The sequence below is a fragment of the Cupressus sempervirens genome, chromosome 9 (assembly GCF_028749045.1).
Source record: "Cupressus sempervirens isolate cs-2001-9-10 chromosome 9, ASM2874904v1, whole genome shotgun sequence".
In the NCBI taxonomy this organism is placed as follows: domain Eukaryota; kingdom Viridiplantae; phylum Streptophyta; class Pinopsida; order Cupressales; family Cupressaceae; genus Cupressus; species Cupressus sempervirens.
The window spans coordinates 29,493,458-29,511,996 of record NC_143126.1 but is presented as its reverse complement, the minus strand read 5'-3'; the positions used below and the strand labels follow the sequence as shown (position 1 = coordinate 29,511,996).

At 37.4% G+C, this 18,539-nt stretch overlaps 2 protein-coding genes across 3 annotated transcripts in view; one reads left to right on the top strand and one right to left on the bottom strand.

Moving 5' to 3' along the window:
• Positions 1-18,539, bottom strand: part of LOC149537463 (uncharacterized) — a 35,138-nt gene that overhangs the window by 2,157 nt on the left and 14,442 nt on the right. The gene's annotated exons all lie outside the window — the stretch shown is intronic.
• The window catches only part of LOC149537464 (uncharacterized), a 30,505-nt gene that overhangs the window by 3,702 nt on the left and 8,264 nt on the right, over positions 1-18,539 (top strand). For both annotated transcript variants that reach the window (XR_016355840.1, XM_089798894.1), the window contains exon 2: positions 1,386-1,473. Coding sequence is in view for 1 of the 2 variants with exons in the window: in XM_089798894.1 (XP_089655020.1) it covers positions 1,386-1,473 (88 nt within the window). In the remaining variant the exon portion in view is untranslated. The remainder of the gene's footprint in view (positions 1-1,385; positions 1,474-18,539) is intronic.

Sequence of the window (18,539 nt, the reverse complement as noted above, 5' to 3'; positions counted from 1 at the left end):
TTTCACCTTTGTTCTGTTGGATGGGTACTTGAGGAAAACACTACTTTTGTTTGACGAGTAAGCAGCCTTGCAAAAAGAATCAGTCAACAGAGTAAGCAGTGACACAGCGAGTGACACCACAAGTTTTCTTTGATTCTGAAGCCATTTTCACTTTTTTAGTAGTCAGATAGCTAGTATACTGCAACAGGCAGTGTGACTGCTTGTTGTTCTTCTAATCTACCTACTTCTAATGTCATTGATTACGATAATGTCAGCCTTGATAAAGACCATATGATGCTGATTATTGATTATAATACTAGATATTGCAATATTGAGCAATGAATACCTATCATGACATTCAAGTTTGACAAATTATATTGAATCCATATACTATATCTCAATTTTTTGATATTTATAGTAGTTTCGTGTACCATATGCATGATACATGGTAGTTTCAACTTAATACCCGTTTTTAGCCTGCAAATATGTATATATTTTTCATTTTTATGTCTTTTGTATGGACAGACCCAGCAACCAACAATATTTTCTCTACTGGCATATCATACCCATGTAGCAGTAGCTATAACCAATTTCAATTGGGCAGCTTAGTCTTTTATGATGGAAGTTATAATGTTTTAGATAAATATTACTTAGCATTTTTAGTCTAACACAAAACAAATTAAAACAGATTTACTCTTAGAATTTCATTCTCATGAAATTGAGAAATTGTTTGGACCAGAACGACAAGACCAAAGGTGAAGAGAAAAACAGTGAAAGCATTCCCAAATGAACATCCGTAGTACTCATGTTTAAGATTAATTTCACGTTCCTCAACTTTGGTGGTGTTAGTAAGCTTGTCATGTTTTCCTATGTTCTGCAGTAATTTTTAAATGGGGATGATGGGACACATTTCAAGGAAAACAAAAGAGGAGGCTGTCTTTTGGAAAGGGGATGCACTGCAGTAATGAGTATGCCTCCCTGCCATCCCCACACACCTCTAACCCTCCCTGATTAGGTCAAACATCCAAGAGACAACTGGCTGTCCATACAAACCCCTTTGGTCTATCTTTAAAAATAAAAAATAATCAGTTAAAATTTCAACTTACTGTAATGATAATAATGTGCATCATTCCATCAGAAGTGGATCACAGTGAAAAACTGCAATATCTCAGATTCTGAGACCAGAACTTTTGTTTTTTAGAAAAAAGTCATTGACTATCTGACCAGTTTATTCTTAATTTTATACGATATTCCAACTAACTGTTCATAGTATTTTATAATTAATCTGAGGTTTCCAAATTCACTAGAGATGTTCCAATTTTTTTACTTTGCAATGCAGCAAACCGTGATTTTTTTTCATTATGGCTACAAATTAATCTGATTGTTTCCTGGGTTTGTTGACCAAGGTTTTTGGCATACGTTGGTTGATTCCACTCAGATCTCAGGGTGCATTGATCAGATCATCTCTTCTTCACTCAGATCTTTGAAATCCAGGTATGTTTTAAACTTTTAAGTTTGTATATACTATATATTAACTAAAGTCTAATGCTAACTTATCTTTTATTTCTTTTTAATTTTATTTATAAATAAATTGTTAAACCCTAACACTACACCCTGAAAATTTTTCCAAGGTCTAAGAAGAGGCTTTCTTCTAAATACATCATGCTGTATTTATCTTAAAGATAAATAAAACTTAAGATGTTGCTTTATTTTATTTTCTCTATGAATGGCTCACACAAAAACAAATCCGATTAGGTCTATTTATGCCCAGTGCAGATCCCCTGTCGATGACAAATGCATTTGGGTAGACTGCAGAGCATAGCTGGGTGGACCCTCCGATTTGGGTGACCTAGGATGAAATGGGGCAACATCTATTGCCCAAAACACCTTTTTTTAGTTGTCTTTTTCCATTTTCTTTTTCAAACATAATGTATTGCCCACCTTCAAACACTACCACTTTTATCATTGTATTGAATGTCAGAACGATACATAATTAGCTCATGCTTGGAAGAAAGATCTATAGAAGCTCTTGGTGATGCACGAGGACATTGCTTTGAGGCTTGTGGAGATGGTGGTCTTTTTATCTGTTATTGTATGGAAGTGTTGGTATTAAAGTTCTGTTGTGGAAGTATTGCCAACGTGTTTTCCAATGCTAAAGACTGACCATGCTACTTAATGACTTCAGTTGCTGCTTAAGCCATATCCAAATTTTCTTGGAAGGTACATGATGCTGTTCAAGTATGCATGTTGCTACCTGTTGCAAGGTTTTCACACCATCTCTCCATTGCAAATGGGGATCCCCTCTTTTCTCTTTAGCATTGGTAGTGGTAGTGGCCTTAGGTAATTTTAGTTGCAACAATTTCTAGGTCTCCAAGCCGAGGAAGTAATTTTGAGCAATTTTGGTCTGCTAGAAAGTAATGTCTGCCTGGGGTGCGAGCAAGAGTTTAGCTAAGTCTGTTAGGAATATGGAATTGAAACGAAAGGATTTGGGATGAAACGAGTTAAAACCTTTAGACAATCCTTGTTCTACCTTCAATTTGACCTTAATATGCCAGGATAGGTTATGGGGGGTTAGAGTGTTGAAGGTGTGTTGAATCCTAAACCTATAGATTATTTTGGAAAGCCTAAAAATCCTGATTTTGCATCTTAACTGCTATGACGCTGAAACCTATCTCAAACATCCTAACTATATTTATTAAAAAAATCTTAAAATATAAGAAATGAAATAAATGTAACTTATAATTCAATGTTATATTTGTATAAATATTAAATCATCCGACCTCTCGAGCTGAAAATGTCTGTGTGGAATTGTGACGTTAACTTGCAAGCAAATTGCCCAAGATGGGTCGGAATCCGACCCTCTTTGGGCATTTTAAATTTATTTTGCTAACATAGCCAAAATTCCTCCTGTTTACTCAAGCCTTTAAAGCATAATTTGATGGCAATTTGAAGTTTTGAGTGAAGTATGTAAAGGGGGCAAATTTCAGTGGTTTGTGGACTTTGGATTTTAAAAAATTTTTTGGCTGAGGATGCCCGAGATGAGTCAAAATCTGACCCTTTCTGGGCATTTTTGCCCAGATTTTCTTAATTTCCGACCTTCCATTTTTGGCTTACATTTTTTATGCTTTTGAGATCTGCCCAAATGCCTAGCAATTTGATGATAAGTCACTTGAAAGAATGAAATTTTGGTGTGGGTACTTAGAAATTTTGAGTGAAGTGGCGAGTGCCCAAAATGGGTCGGAATCTGACCCATTTTTGGGCATTTTTTCCCAAAATTCTGAGACTTCAAACCTTCAATTTTAGCTCCAGCCTTTGAGGTCGAGGTTGGAATGATGAAAATTGGTAAATTTGGTGAGAAAACAGCTTGGAGAATGAAGTTCTTGGTAGGTTGATAGATGGAAAATTTTCTGTTGTTAGAATTCCAACCCCCTATGTTGCCCCCCAATCCTTCATACCATGATGCATATTGCTAGAACTTGATGAATTTGACAAGAGGATGTGGCTTGAATAAACAAGGATTTGGAGATTTTGGGGACTTAATTTTTCTGATGTAAGATTGTATCCCAGATAAGGTCCGAATCCAACCTGGTTTGCACATTAATGCTCCAAAACCCCAGATATCCGACCCCTCATTTCAGCTCAAAACATTAAGGTTACTTGAAATCTGCCTTAACCTTGGTGGAATTCGGTGAAAGCAGCTTTATAAATGAAGTTTTTTTTCCAGTGGTTTGATGACTTCGAAATTTCAAGAGGGCTTGATTACCCAAGATAGGTTGGAATTCAATCTGTTTTGGGCATTAACGCCCAAAACTCCTAGATTTACAACATGCAAATTGGTTCTAAATTCAGTCTTGGTTGTGTTTTTTGCCCCAAATTTGGTGAACGGATGTGGTTTGATGTTTGATTGGTGAAGTGTAGTAAGGTAAATTTAAGTTTGAAGTTGATAGGATTGCCCACCGACCCTCCTTGGGTATTTCTGCCCCCAGACTTGTGATTTGTGGCATCATTTTTTTTTAAGATGCAGCCTCTAACTTTATTTTACCCAAATTTTTTCAAATTCCAACCTTTTAGGCAGGCCTAATTCCATTTTCAGTCTAAGGCTAGGGAGACAAGTCGAGTATACAGTGCAGATTGGACTGTAAGAGGACAGTTCCACGTGGTGTTTTAAGAGACTGCCCAAGAGAGGGCAGAATCTGTCCCCTCTTAGGCATTAATTGCCCAAAATTCATCTATTTCCACCCAGCACCATTATGTGGAAGTTGGCCTCAATGCAGAAATTTCAAAATTTAAGTCAAACAATTTGAATGTAATTCAACTAATTCTGACTGGCTAGATGCCAGGTTGGCCTGCCTAGAGGGTTGAGCCTTTTCAGCTACACACTGCCTATAAAGGGGAAACGTTCAGATCGTTTTCATATCATTTCAAACCCAGATCACCTCTGCTTGTAGCAGAACTTCTACCTCTGTATATGCATCGAGTTGCCCATGATTTGTCAGTGAAATTCAAACCAAAATTTCACGGGGTCTCCTCTTATTCTCAAAAATCTTTCCTCTACTGTTGCAGCAAACTTGATCATAAAATTGCAGGCCCCACAAATCCAGCAAACTTCATCTAAACTGGGCAGTGAATGAAGGGAGATTAGGAATTCAAAATTTGAGGGTGTAATGTGTACAGAAGCAACTTGTATTTCCAGATTTCGGTTTATTTTTGTTCACCTCAAAATTTTAATGTAAAACCAGAATTAGGGTGCTGGACTAATCTTTATTTTATTACAAATGGAATGTCTAATATCTGATAAAATGGAAATCAGAATTGCACTAAGTAAACTCAAGTCATTAAAATTTAATTAAAAATGTGGGAAATAGGACAAAATTTGATTTGAATTCTCATCCATGTTTAGTGAATCAAAATTGGCAAAGGAAAGGTGTTATTTTCTTTGAAACTAAGGGAGATCCATGATAAAAGGGGGCTTTTATTGTGATGTCGATGAAATTGTCTGATGAAAATATCCAACTTTCATTCCATCATTAACTTAATTCATCTCTTCTCTCTTGTTTTGGCAAGGTTAATTGTTGGCAAGGTTGCAAGAGGCATGCTACCGAAAGAGAGGCTTTAGCTCCAAAACTCCATATGGGGAAAAGTTCAAGTCAACCACAAGTTTGAGTTCAAGATGAAGTACAAGAATTAAATTACATGAGAATGAAATTATCAAGTTCCAATCAGATCAAATTCACAAATCTGAATCAATCCTACAAGTTCAATTAAGAGTCATGAGAAAAATTTACAAAGGATGGAGAAGATTCAAAAGATGAAGCAATTTGAAAACATGAACCATTTCAATCATCCTCAAGGAATCAATTTTCAGAAGAATTAGTCAAAGTTCGAAACTTTGACTATCGAGAGATAATTTCTGTCCATCATGTTCTTAAATAGATCTATCTATTTAAGATAAGGATGATGAGGTGGCACTGAGTTGTCTCCAATCAGAAAATTCCAATCTCAAGTACATTCAATAAAATCATGCCAACTGTCCAGTCTTCTCATTGGTTGTAAAGAGCTTTGTAATTTTCTTATTGGTCCACTATGTAGTCCCTTTAATCGGTTTTAAAATTGGCAACCCTAATCAGGGCTTGTAGGGATTGATCTTGGCCCTTTGTTGTAATTGGACATCTATAAAAGTCCAGGACCTTCTCATTTGTGATTCAGTAGCTTAGGAGATTGGAGGTAGCAAAGAGCTAAAAGATTAGAGTAGGCTAGCTAAGGGAGAGACTTGATTAAGTTGTTGCTATAATGCTTGTCAAAGTAATTGATAATTCATTGTTGGTTTTTCGTGGTGGATTACTTAATATTGCTTTAAGTGTTGCATGGTTTCCTTAATCTTTCACATGGAGTAGATTTCTTTTCATGTTGAAGCAATTTAGTTGAATGAAAGTTATTTTTTAGTTGCTTGACTCAAACAAATCCGAGCCACTAGCCTTTTACTAATGGTAGGAGTGCCTTGTGTGGTAAGCCGATGATTGAATACACTCAACTTCAATTGATGTTGGTTCTTTGGTTTGCATCCATTTGATGGGATTGGGGAGGAGATATCAATTTGAAAACCATTTCAGTATTCCTTAGAAACTTGCACTAGATGGGTGGCATTGCTGGTGAGATCATATCTAGTAGAGTCTAAGTCATCCATGGTTCCTTTCACTCTTAGTTAGAACTAGTAGTAGAACTTTAAGTGGAAATATGAAAACCAAAAATATTCTCATTGCACATTGTGAAGTCAAATCTTTAGAAATGCAAGAGTTGATTTCCATTGAATGAATGGCGTAAGACACCTTAGTGATTACCAGCAAATGACATAATTTCATTGAGTGAGTGTCCACAATCGAAGGAACCTTAAATCAAGAGAGGAATCAGTAATTGATGTTTCATCTCAAAACATTGGGTATTTGACTGCATGTTGTAGCAGACTAAAACTCGCATCAACACTACCATTTTGTACATTGGCAGGATAAAAGATGTCATCGCTCTTTGATCAGTCATGTCTATTGGAATGTTGGTGGTGTGGTCAGTGAATGGGTGTTAAAACACAACATATGATGTGGAATAATGGTTATTGGCAGTCTATCATTGATTTTAGGTTATTGCTGTAGATGCATGCCAGGTTGCAGCTGATAAACTGTTAGTTTCTTTGCTAGTGACCACTTGGACAAAGAAAATAACAGTTGGATGGCTATGTAGACAATGCCTATCTTCTTGGGAGTCATGTGGAAAGAGAGGAAATAAAAGTGGGAATTTGAGGTACTGTATTGTTTGATTCAATTAGTGGATTGAAACAGGAAAGGCGTTGCAGAGTTCTTGTGTTGTAAGAGCACAGAGGTGGCAAGGATGTGAATCTTACACTACAAAGCTCCAAAAGACTAATTTGATACCTACTGATGGGATGCTAAGGGCAACCCCTTCATGGAGCTGTTCACTCATCTTGGTTTTTCTCCACAAAACTTTGTGTCATGTGTGTGCTTCATCATTTATTGTTTCCTTCTTGTTATTTGAATTTTATTGCTACAGATGCTTTTAATCATTCAAAAGTAGTTTTCTGAGAGTCTTCAGGGTGAGTTAATTTGGAAACGTATAATTGGTTAGACATTTAAGTCAGGAATCCGGTGACTATAGATCAATAGCAATACTGTTATTTGTCTGGTAAGTCACAATATTCTCGAGAATTAAATGATTCAGAGATTAATCTGCCTGGAACAATGTCCTTCTGCACAGAATCAAAATGAGTTACACAGCCACACCCTTTCACTTCAAAGCTTGCTGGAGTTATAGATTCTGTTACGATGTGCCTCTTTTTTATTCAATATCTTATTCTGCTCAAAATCAATCTCATTTTTCTCTAGCAGATATTGAATTGCACTACTATTAATATTCTTGTCATTCTGCTCAAATGAATTGGTCTTGTCGTTTTGAGATTTGTTTGTCTGGAACAAGATGGTTCTACAAGAAACAAAATTTTCTCCACAGTAACATTTTCTTTTTGTCTTGTCATTAACATTTTGCTCAACTGGAGAGGTAAATGGTTCTGGGTTTGATTTTTTTATAGAAACAAACAAGGATATTATTCACAGAACCAAAATATGCTGCAGATTGACACTCTCCAGTTTGACTTCCCATATGTTGTGAGTCAGAGCATTGACCAGCCACTGTTTGTTGAATATTTCCTACGTGATATCATTCTCACCTTTCTCCAGCACGTACCAAGCTGTACTATTATCATTTGTCTTATCATTCACAGTCTGCTTACGTTCAGAAGTAAAATAATTCTTCAGTTAATTTCTTCAGAATAGGATCATTATGTGCTGAACCAAAATATAATCCATAGTGAATCTGTCTTTTCACCTTCACTTTCCTTAGGCTTTGCATCATTTAATGGGTTATGTTGTTGGTTCAATATCTTAGTCTGGTTGATATCATTCTATTAAATTGATGTTGTACTATTTCATTTATAATGTTCAATTATGTCTTAGGATAGACCTCAGGAAAATTCTTTATTTATTTGGTTAAGTTCTTATCCTAATCTTTATCAGTTGTTTATCTTCTCCTTTATTCAATAAACGTTTTGTAACTCTCATCAAAGGATAGTACTCCTTTGTTAATATCGAATATCTTGGTCATCATTCTTTGTTTTTACTTTGTCATATGATATCAAAGCTTGGGTTTTTAAATCAACAGGATTGGAGAATGCATGAATTCTACGGAATTTTGCTGTGACAAATTGCACGTGACATAGAAGAATGTGTCAAATGATGTACTTATCTGTTTTAAGTTTTTTTCCAATTTTTTTCCACAAAATATGTGGAATTTTTACTAGCAAAAAATCGTGAATTTTTTAATCATAAAAATTGTGTTTTCTCTTGTTAAAATCCTGTCTGATTTATTGCAGAAAAATCGTGCCATCTTTTCTTAGAAATTCACATCATATTTTGGGAAAAACCACACCATTCTGTCAACAAAGGTTCCACAATCTGAGACAGGGTTTGGTTACAGTGTGATGGATATTCTGTACAATTTTTGATGATTTTTCATTATAATCATGGGGTTTTCATTGCTTCCAAATCTAGCTGACAAGATTTTTGAAATGTTTTGGTGATTCAATTTTTTTTTTTTGTTGCTCTTTGGTGCTGTTGAGGGTTTCTAGCCTCAATGAAATTTTCATCAAATTAATTTTCCTAATTTGAGACCTGCAATAATGGCATGAGTTTTATTTTGTTACAGTTTTACCAAAACGGGCTTCAAAATTTTCTGTTCTTTTCCTCACAGCAGATGTATATTTGTTTGTTCTACGAAAATTTGACTTGTGGGAGGGACAGCTTCATTAACCAATGTTACCTTGAAAAGCAACCAGTGGTTCACTGGCGAAAAATATAACACATGGAATTAGGAAATGCTTATGATATTTGAGTGCAGGTGTCTTTACAAGATTGACCTCAGATATCTCTACACTCGGCCAATGCTTGTGGGTAAAGATGAGGACAAGTTTGAAGAGCATAATTGAGAGGAGTAGTAGATACAATGCTTTTGAAGGTTCCATCTAAAAAACCTTCTACGGAAATTTGGAAGCACTTGTGAGATCTGCAAGAGAGGTCAGATAATGGCAATGCCTATGTGGTCAACCATGATGGATTATAATATATCTTTCTAGGATCAGTTGATGGAGATAGAAAGCATTCACAATCAATTGCAAGCCACAGGTTGCATGATGGAAGAAGCAGACATGGTGGCTATAAAGCTGACCATGAACATAGAACATTTGAAAATTATCACATGTCACTATCGGGTAAACTTGGTAATATAAAGAAGCACTCTAGCAAGAGGTCACAAAGTCTTCTATCCTTTCATGGCCAATTAGACCAACATTTAAATCCAAGTATTCTGTGTGGTACATTGATTCTAGGGATCTAGACATTTCACTCATGGGAAAGATTGCTTCACAAACTATAGGGCTTGCTTAGATTCAGTGATCATTGATGGTGTTGGTTATAAAATTGTTGGTAGAGGCAATGTCCAAATAGCCTCTGGAGGGAAAAATCTCGTTTCCTTCAACGTTTAATATGTATTAGGCATGGAGCTCATTTTTCTCATAGTGTCTCAAATTATGCACCACTGTCCAAGTTGATGTCATTTTTAGCACAATTAAATACTATATTGTTGACAAGGTATACAAGAAAAACATCACAATTAGACTGAGTTGGAACTTAATGTTCAAACATACAATAGCAATCAAAATCTTATAGGTTGACTGATGCAAACACTCATTGCTGGACTTTCAGGAGGAATGTTGTAATTGATGAAGTTGGACCTTTTCAAATCTCTTTAAAGGTCAAGCTTACATTACCCTATAGGGGCTATGTTCTTCCATTGACTCCACTTGAAGATGGCAAAAATATTAAGCATGTGGAGTCTCCTAGGCAAGCAGTAGTTCTATATTGTAAATATTTGTTGATGAACATCTAGATCATTAACCGAATTATAGAGAAAGAGGAAAACAAAGTCATGATGAGCATGCTGATTTGGATGGAGAGATTTCTAAATAGAGACTCAACTGGTGGGAAGGTCTTGTCAGTGATATTTGGGATGATGGAATGATAAAAGGTAGGTTACTCATAAGAAAGTACAAGTAGAACATGTTTACCGTATAGGGTAAACAAATACTTGTTGCAATAATAGGACAACTCCATAGAACATTTAAACAATGTACATATACTTTTACCGAAGGGGTGACTCAACCAATCACACGCCCTTTTGGATACCAATTCTACCCATCGACTATAATACTTTTCACTGACAACATCATCCCCACCAAAAAGTAAAGTTGTCTCCGGACGACAAAATAGAGACAACTTTTATAAAAAAAACTCAAATTATAACTCAAACAACTAATTACATCAAGATTTAGACAATTGAGAAGAGTAGACGTCCCTTGTGCTCCACACTCGTTTAGCTGTGCTCGTAACTCCTGCACTTGCTTGGTTTGTACCTCCAAATCTGCTTTGGCTTCCATCTGAATCTCCAAGGCTGTCTGCATCATCTTGGCAATCTCTCCAAGCTTTGTCTCCTTTTCCGCTGCCTCTTGCTGTAGCTAAGTCTTCTCTCACCTCGCCTCATCCTACTGAGCCAAAAATGCTGTCCTCTCAGATTCTTAGGCTACTCTCTGACTCTCGAGCTACCAAAAATGTTGTCTTCTCAGATTCCCAAGCTGCTCTCTCCGACTTCCGAGTTGCCTTCTTTGCAGTTAGATCTGTCTTCATTGCTACTAACCTCATAGTTGACTCCTCCCAAGCCCTCTTCGCCACTACTTGGTTTGCTTGGCTCCTCCAAAGGGCATAATAAGCATCCCGGTATATTCGTACTATTCTTGAGTCAGCCTCTATGTGGCTCTCCACAATCGGCTCTTTAGTAGTGGCCCAATCCTGACGCATCTCTGAAGTCTCGACTTTGGGCCACTCATGCTTCTTAAAGTAGACTAAAAAGGCAGTTGGGCACCCTACTCTCATGAGGGATATGACATGCTCCAGCTCCTGTACTACTGAATCCAACACGTGTCTGCGCAGAGATCACCACTTGGCGAGCTCGAGTCACTAAATTAGCGAGAAATGCCTCCATGTCCTCTCCCATCAATGCCTCTGGCCTCACTGTAGGTTGCTAGGTGCCCATAGCCATTTTCACTGTTTCTACCATCCACTTGACAATGCTATCTGTGGAGAAGTGTGGTATCTCATCTATCTGTGTCAGGTGACTCTCCTCTACCTGTGTCTACGAGCCTACATGATCTCCTTCTGGGGTTACTTCCCACGCAGGTGTTTCATCTATCTGTGCTTCTCCTTCCTTCACTTCTCTTGTTACATCCCAATTTTTGACTCAATTTAGAATGTTCATATAGCCGTTGAGGTTCACATGAAGTCAGTTGACAGTTAAATTTGTTATAATCCTGTGAAATGGTAAGATGGTTAGTCGTTATAATTTCATATGAAGATAACATGTTAGTTGATTATTTATTATGAATTCATGAAATTGAAAAAGCGGTTAGCCTTTATGATTATTTATGATTAATAACTTGTTATGGTAATACAATTTAACTGCAGAGAATTTCCTTGTAGGGAGCACATCAAGGGGTGGAAGCATTGTCAAAAAAGAATTAGGCATAGGAGCATCATCATCACTGGGCAAATGGGTACGGATTGTGAATCACCATGGTTGAGGATGTAGCGATTGCATAACAGGATACACATATTAGACACACATGAGCTATTAAATAAACATTTAAAATATTAATCATTTTAACTTAATTAATGCATAACTCAAATGGCTTTTGGATGACTTTTCCACCACATCATTATAATACATATTTATGTACGTACATATAGATATAAATTAACAGTGACATCATAATATTATTCTTATACAAGATTTTATCTATTTAATACATACATTTAAATGCATGTACAAGAAGATAAAATAAATCTTCCAAGATGAAACATGTATTTAGATATACATATTTAAAAGGTACGACCTTGAATAAACATTTGATAGGTGTCATCTTAATAAAATATATTTACATGCAAGTAAATAAATATGTTCATATTATCTTTTTGATTTGTAACTTTTCAAGTTCTTTTTCATATTTATTTATTTACTTTCTTTACTAGAAACCAAAAAGTACACTTGGCATATTATATCGGTGCTCAAGAAGGCGAAACATTTCTTTATGAGTTAAGGCTTCTTGGAAGCCATAAAGTTTATCGAATACCTCTTTAAATATGGGGAAGCCATGAGAAACTAGAGGGATGTCTTTTACTAATTGTACTCTTCTTCACATTTTTATTTTTATGAACTCTTGGTCACGTTTTTCCCTCCCTTTACCTCTGCTGGAATTTGAGATTGTTATTCACTCCGAGATTGTGCTTAGGGGTATCTCACGAGTAAGGGCTAGTTAATAGCATCCAACAAAAGCTCATTCTTCTCAAAAGATAATCAGGTTATGTGGCTGACATACCATTTCCGATTGAAACATTGTATTCTTTTCTTTATTATTGTGTGTGTATTTACAACAGTAAGGATTCTTTCCACAAGATACCGTACATCATCATTGTTATCTATTATTGAATAGTTCCTTAGAGAGTTTGAACTTTTCACATTGATCATGATATATTTTACATCTTTATTTTACTGTTGTTTAGCATAATCGAATGATATTCTTTTGTAAGCCTTAAAGTTTATTTTCCTCAAGTGATATAAGCTATGATGTGTAAAAATAAGAAACATTATTACACCAACTGTGGAATTAGTAGAATGAGTTGGTTAAACATTGAGAATTAAACACTTGGGACTCACTCGACTGAATGGCCATGGAAGAGGTGAAGAGGTGAGAAAGAAATCTGCAAGTAATATGGAAGCAAAATCAGATGTGACATAACAATATATATATTATTCTTAAAAGGAACATTTAATAGCTCATGCATGTCCAATTCATTCTCTTTTGTCAAGTTGAATGGTGTGTTTAAGTACTAGGATGCTCAGTGGCTGACAAGGTGTTCCATGTCTATTCCGGGTAGGTAGGGCCTTTCTAATTAAAGAAAGTGTGGGGATAAGTTTGAGGTCTGTGGTTAGGAGGTTAAGCGCCTAGCAATGTTTCCCCTATCCACGAGATGTCAGAACATGCATCGGATAAAGATAAGTTGAGCATTCAAACATTTATTGGTAACATGTATTTTTACTTTTATGATATTTATACAACAAGATTTGACAGATTAATTTATATCATTGAATTCGGTTATTTCCTTTGATGAAAACAACCTTTCTCGTCAATGTAATTGGTAACCATTTAGATCAGTTGACCTTCCAACTGAATATGAAATATATCTGTAAGATTGTTATTTCAGTCTTTAATTTATAAGAATAATGATTATGAGCATATCTTCTAATCTTATGTTATTGCCACAATTAGCAATAGGAAGAAAAGAAATGAAACAGAGGTATCTGACGCCCCAAATGATAGTGGTATCTGATGCCCTAAATGATACAGTGGTATTTGACGCCCCAAATGATACAATGGTATATGATGCCCTAAATGATCCAATGGTAATTGATGCCCTAATTAACACGGTGGTATGTGATACCCTAAATGATCCAATGATAATAGATATCCTAATTGATACAGTGGTATGTAATGCCCTAAATGATCCAATAGTAATCGATGAGCTACTTGATATAGTGGTATTGGATGGTAATTGTCATTTGATCCTAAGTGGTATTTGTGGACTAACTTGGGTGTTTGCAGAAGCATCCCTAGATTGATTTCGGTTTTGATATCCATAGTATGTAGATTTTAATTTCCATAGTAAATTCATTAATGGTATTTTCAATTGTTAGTTATGAAATTTCTATTTAATTGATTGTAACTGTTAATCTCATTCACTTGAACGTAATTGATATAACTGTCTTCCTATAAAAATGAAGTAATAACTGCATTTCTTTAATATGTTGTTAGTTAAGACCTGAGAAAAGTGGTTGTTACAGCTCTATATTCCTTTGAAAATTCATTCACCTCTCCTTTATTTCCATCCCTGACCCGTAACATGTTATAGCTCGGAAAGAGCTCATAGTCCTCTCCATCTTCCAATGGAGTAGGCTGTTCACTAAGTCCAGGCCATCATTGTTTGACCCCCCTTCCAATCTGGCACCTTCCTCATTGGGTTCCATTTACTTTTTCCCTTTGTCATCTCCTTCGCCTTCGCCTTTAGAATTCGAGGATCCTACCTCCTCTCCTACCATCTATGTAGGTCGATTACAAATCTCCAGCTTCCGCCTTCCATGGGTAGGTATTCTGTTTTCAGTCATGTTTTACTTTCCCCTGTACTAGCTAGCCTCGTCCGAGGATGGCATTGTACCTTTTTTTTTTTAATGGTATGACCACGAAATCCAATAAGAATGGCTGTTTTCTAGTGGTTACAGGTTGCACCATCAAGGTCCCTAAAGGATTGATCCCATATTGATCGACAATGAGTAGTTGAAATGTAGGTGGCCATAACGTAGGTTGCCCCAACTTCTTCCATATATCTTCTGATAGTACATTCACTCCTAATCCTCCATCTACGATTGTGTCCATCGGGATAGTTCTGAGAATACCCATTTCTACTACTGCAGGGTGTCTTCCTGTAGTGAGTGCAAGTAGCATTGGGTATGCCACAGTCGTTCTGTTGCCATCTTTTCCTGTCTCTTCTGTTGCCTTAGGGAGTGGTGTCATGTTCAGTATTGTAGTTCATAGCTAAGGCATTGTAAGGAGGTCATTTTGTTTCATAGGAACCTCTGTTTGCATTACTTGCCATATAATATTTTTTTCTACTAAGTTCCTCCTTGAGGTGTTGGCAGTGTCTTTTGTTTGTGATTTCTCAGCTTCCATTTTTTTTTTCTAATTCTACTCATGCTTGCTACAACCTCCTCTTCTCCTCTTCCAAATTTGGGTACGTTGTCTTCTTTGCTTGCTCGCGAGTGATAGCTAATGTCTCTTCATCACATGTTTCTATACATAATAGGTTTACCCCTTGCTTCGGGCATTTGGAATCCTCATGGTCTCCCGGACCATACCACCCGCACAACTGTGGTGTTCCCTTCGTGGTACAGTCTATGGTGAAGTGTCCCTAGAGGTTGCATGCACATCATTGTATCGTACTGGGATCGTACTGTATCCAGCTTCAGCCCCCATTATTGTTGTTACTGCCCCATCCTCGCCGATTATTGTTAGAGTACCCTCCTGAGGTTGTGTCATTGTTCATATTCGTTCCTGCTCTTGAGATAGACACTTCTTGTGTTAGCAATACTTGTTGGTGTCCCTTCGTCTTCATGTTGAACGAGCATTCATGTTGAGTCTTTAGTCGATACAGCAGTAATACAACAGTACCAGATATAGCTGTACTAGAGGTAGCGATGGAGTTACCCGAAGGGCTTGTCCAAGAGACTTTTCCAGCCGCACTAGAGGTAGGGGTTGAGATGCTTATACCCGATGATGAGATAGACACTTGGGAGGGAATGATGGAGATGGAAATGGGTGGGGGTTTGAGAACACCTGGTGTTCACTTGGATGTAGTAGCCTTGGATGTGGTCGTTATGGTGGATGCAACATTGTTAGCAATGCTAGTAGAGGAGCCAAGCAGAGCAAGTAAATCTCAGAAGTTGAGCATGTACTTGAGTATGAGGTTTAACCACACACCAACACTACGAGCGATAGGCATTCTCACACCTGTTAGCAATGCTAGTAGAGGAGCCAAGCAGAGCAAGTAAATCTCAGAAGTTGAGCATGTACTTGAGTATGAGGTTTAACCACACACCAACACTACGAGCGATAGGCATTCTCACACCTGCGCAGCCCCAGAAGGAGATCCTATAGGGATACAGACATAGGTAGAGGAGAGTCGCCTGACGCAGATAGATGAGATACCACACTTCTCCACGGATAGCACTGTTGAGCGAATGGTAGAAGCAGTGAAAATGGTTATGGGCACCCAACAGCCTATAGTGGGGTTAGAGGCATTGACGGGAGAGGAGGTGGAGGCATTTCTCGCTAATGTAGTGACTCGGGCTTGTCAAGTAGCGATATCTGCGCAGACACATACGTTGGATTCAGTAGTACAGGAGCTAGAGCACGTCATATCCCTCATGAGAATAAGGTGCCCAACTGCCTTTTCAGTCTTCTTTGGGGAGCATGGGTGGCCTAGAGTCAAGATTTTAGAGATGCGTCAAGATTGGGCCACTACTAGAGAGCTGGTTGTGGAGAGCCGCATAGAGGCTCTGAAACATGAGATAGTTTGGATATATCGTGATGCTTATTATGCCCTTCGGAGGAGCCGGACAGACCAGGTAGCGGCAAAGTGGGCTCAGGAGGAGTCAGCTACCAGGTTAGCAACGATGAAGGTGGATCTAGCAGCAAAGAAGGCAACTCGGGAGTTAGAGAAAGCAGCTTGGGAATTCGAGAGGACAATATTTTTGGTAGCTTGGGAGTCAGAGAGAGCAACTTGGGAATCTGAGAGGACAACATTTTTGGCTCAGTAGGATGAGGCGAGGCGAAAGAAGAGTCAATTACAGAAGGAGGCAATAGAGAAGGAGACAGAGTTTGGAGAGATTGCCAAGATGATGCAGACAGCCTTGGAGATTTAGATGGAGACCGAAGTAGATTTGGAGGTACGGACTAGGCAAGTGCAGGAGCTACGAGCATAGCTGAACGAGCATGGAGCACAGGGGGATGTCTACTACACCAGGGACACATCCCTCTTCTTAGTTGTCTAAATCTTGATGTATTTAGTTGGTTGAGTTATAGTTTGAGTTTTGTTATAAAAGTTCTCTATTTGTTGTCCAAAGATGATTTTACTTTTTTGGGGGGTGATGATGTTGTTGGTAAAAGGTACTATAGACGACGGGTAGAATTGGTATCCGAAAGGGTGTGTGATGGTTGAGTCACCCCTTCCGGAAAGTATATGTGCATCGTCTGAATGAACTATTGGATCATCATTGTAATCGTTGTTGTTGGAATTGCATATTGCTTATATGAATAAAGTCTATATTTTGTGCTACATTCTAATCTAATAATGTGATAAGTATCCGTTTACCTAGTAAGGTAAACAAAACACAATTAACTTTTATCTTATGGCTAATACTCAAGAAATTTACAAGCCCTAGGATTTTTCAGAAGCAAAAGGTAAACTTAAATGGGAAAGACCATGGAAATTGAGCAGCAAAGTCTTGTGAAACATAAGACTTGGATTATTTGATATCCTCCGCTAGGGAAGAAACCCATTGGCTACAAAATAGGTGGTAAAAAGTCAAGTACAAAGATGAGCACTATTTAGTTAGTTTTGATCATGGTAGCACAATTTGGATGGAGAGGTCATCAAATGGACATTAAGAGAGTCTTCCTAAATGTTGCCTTGGAGGAAGAAGCGTACAAGACTTCACTTTAAGGTCATTAGATTGCAATAAAAGAGCATTAGGTATGTTGATCGATGAAAACTTATATGCCTTGATGCAAACATCTAGGGCATGGTATGCTAAGATTGATAAGTATTTGGTTAAACAAGGATTACCAGTAAGTCCTTCAAATCCAATGCTATACATCAAAAGCGTAGGCAATGGAATTGTCCTATTGGTCCTTATATAGATGAGGTCATCATTATAGGCAATGAGATACATCTGTTTGAACAAGTCAAATGTAATTTGAATAAGGCTTTTGCCATGATTGACTTAGGCTCTATTTATTGCATATCTTTATTTCTCAATCTAAATATGTCAAGAATTTGCTTGAGGATTTAAAAATGTCAAATTTGCAAAATCTTGTTTATATGTATGTAGAAAGGGCTTAAGCTTTTACCCAATCAAACTAAAAGGTAATGAGTCAACCTTTGAAAAACTAATGGGCAGTCTTATCCATCTTACAAACACTAGACTTGATTTGAGCTATGCTAGAGTTACATTTCTTGTTTCATCAATAAGCCAAAGATAGAACATTGGGTTGCAGCAAAAGCAGGTGCTGAGTTATGTAAAAGGAATATTTGACTTTGTCATTTTGTACAATGAAAGCAAAGATTCTATGCTGTTGAGATCAGGGTAACGTGACTCGCGGTGAGTCAGGCTAGTCAGCGAGCCGCGCTGACCTTGCCGAGTCACAATGACTCGTGACTCGCGAGCGACGAGTCACGAGGAGTGACTCGCGTGACCCGACCTTCTTGACTCGGCCGCGACGGGCAAGAAACTGGGCCATAAAAATATAATTTTTTGCATTTTTTTTTATGTTTGTTTTTACATATCTCACTCATATAACCCTAAAAGGGCTCCCATAACAGTCTATAGTGAAAAGAAGAAAGAGAGAGAGAGGTAGAAGAGAATAGAGGTTTCTTGTTTTGCAACCAGCTGAAAGGAGGAGGAGAACAGCTTTCATTTGTGACATTGAAGCTTGCATTTAGATCATCAAGGAGTTTATAGGAGCTCTTCTCAACACTTCCCAAAGCATTTGAAAGAGGTAA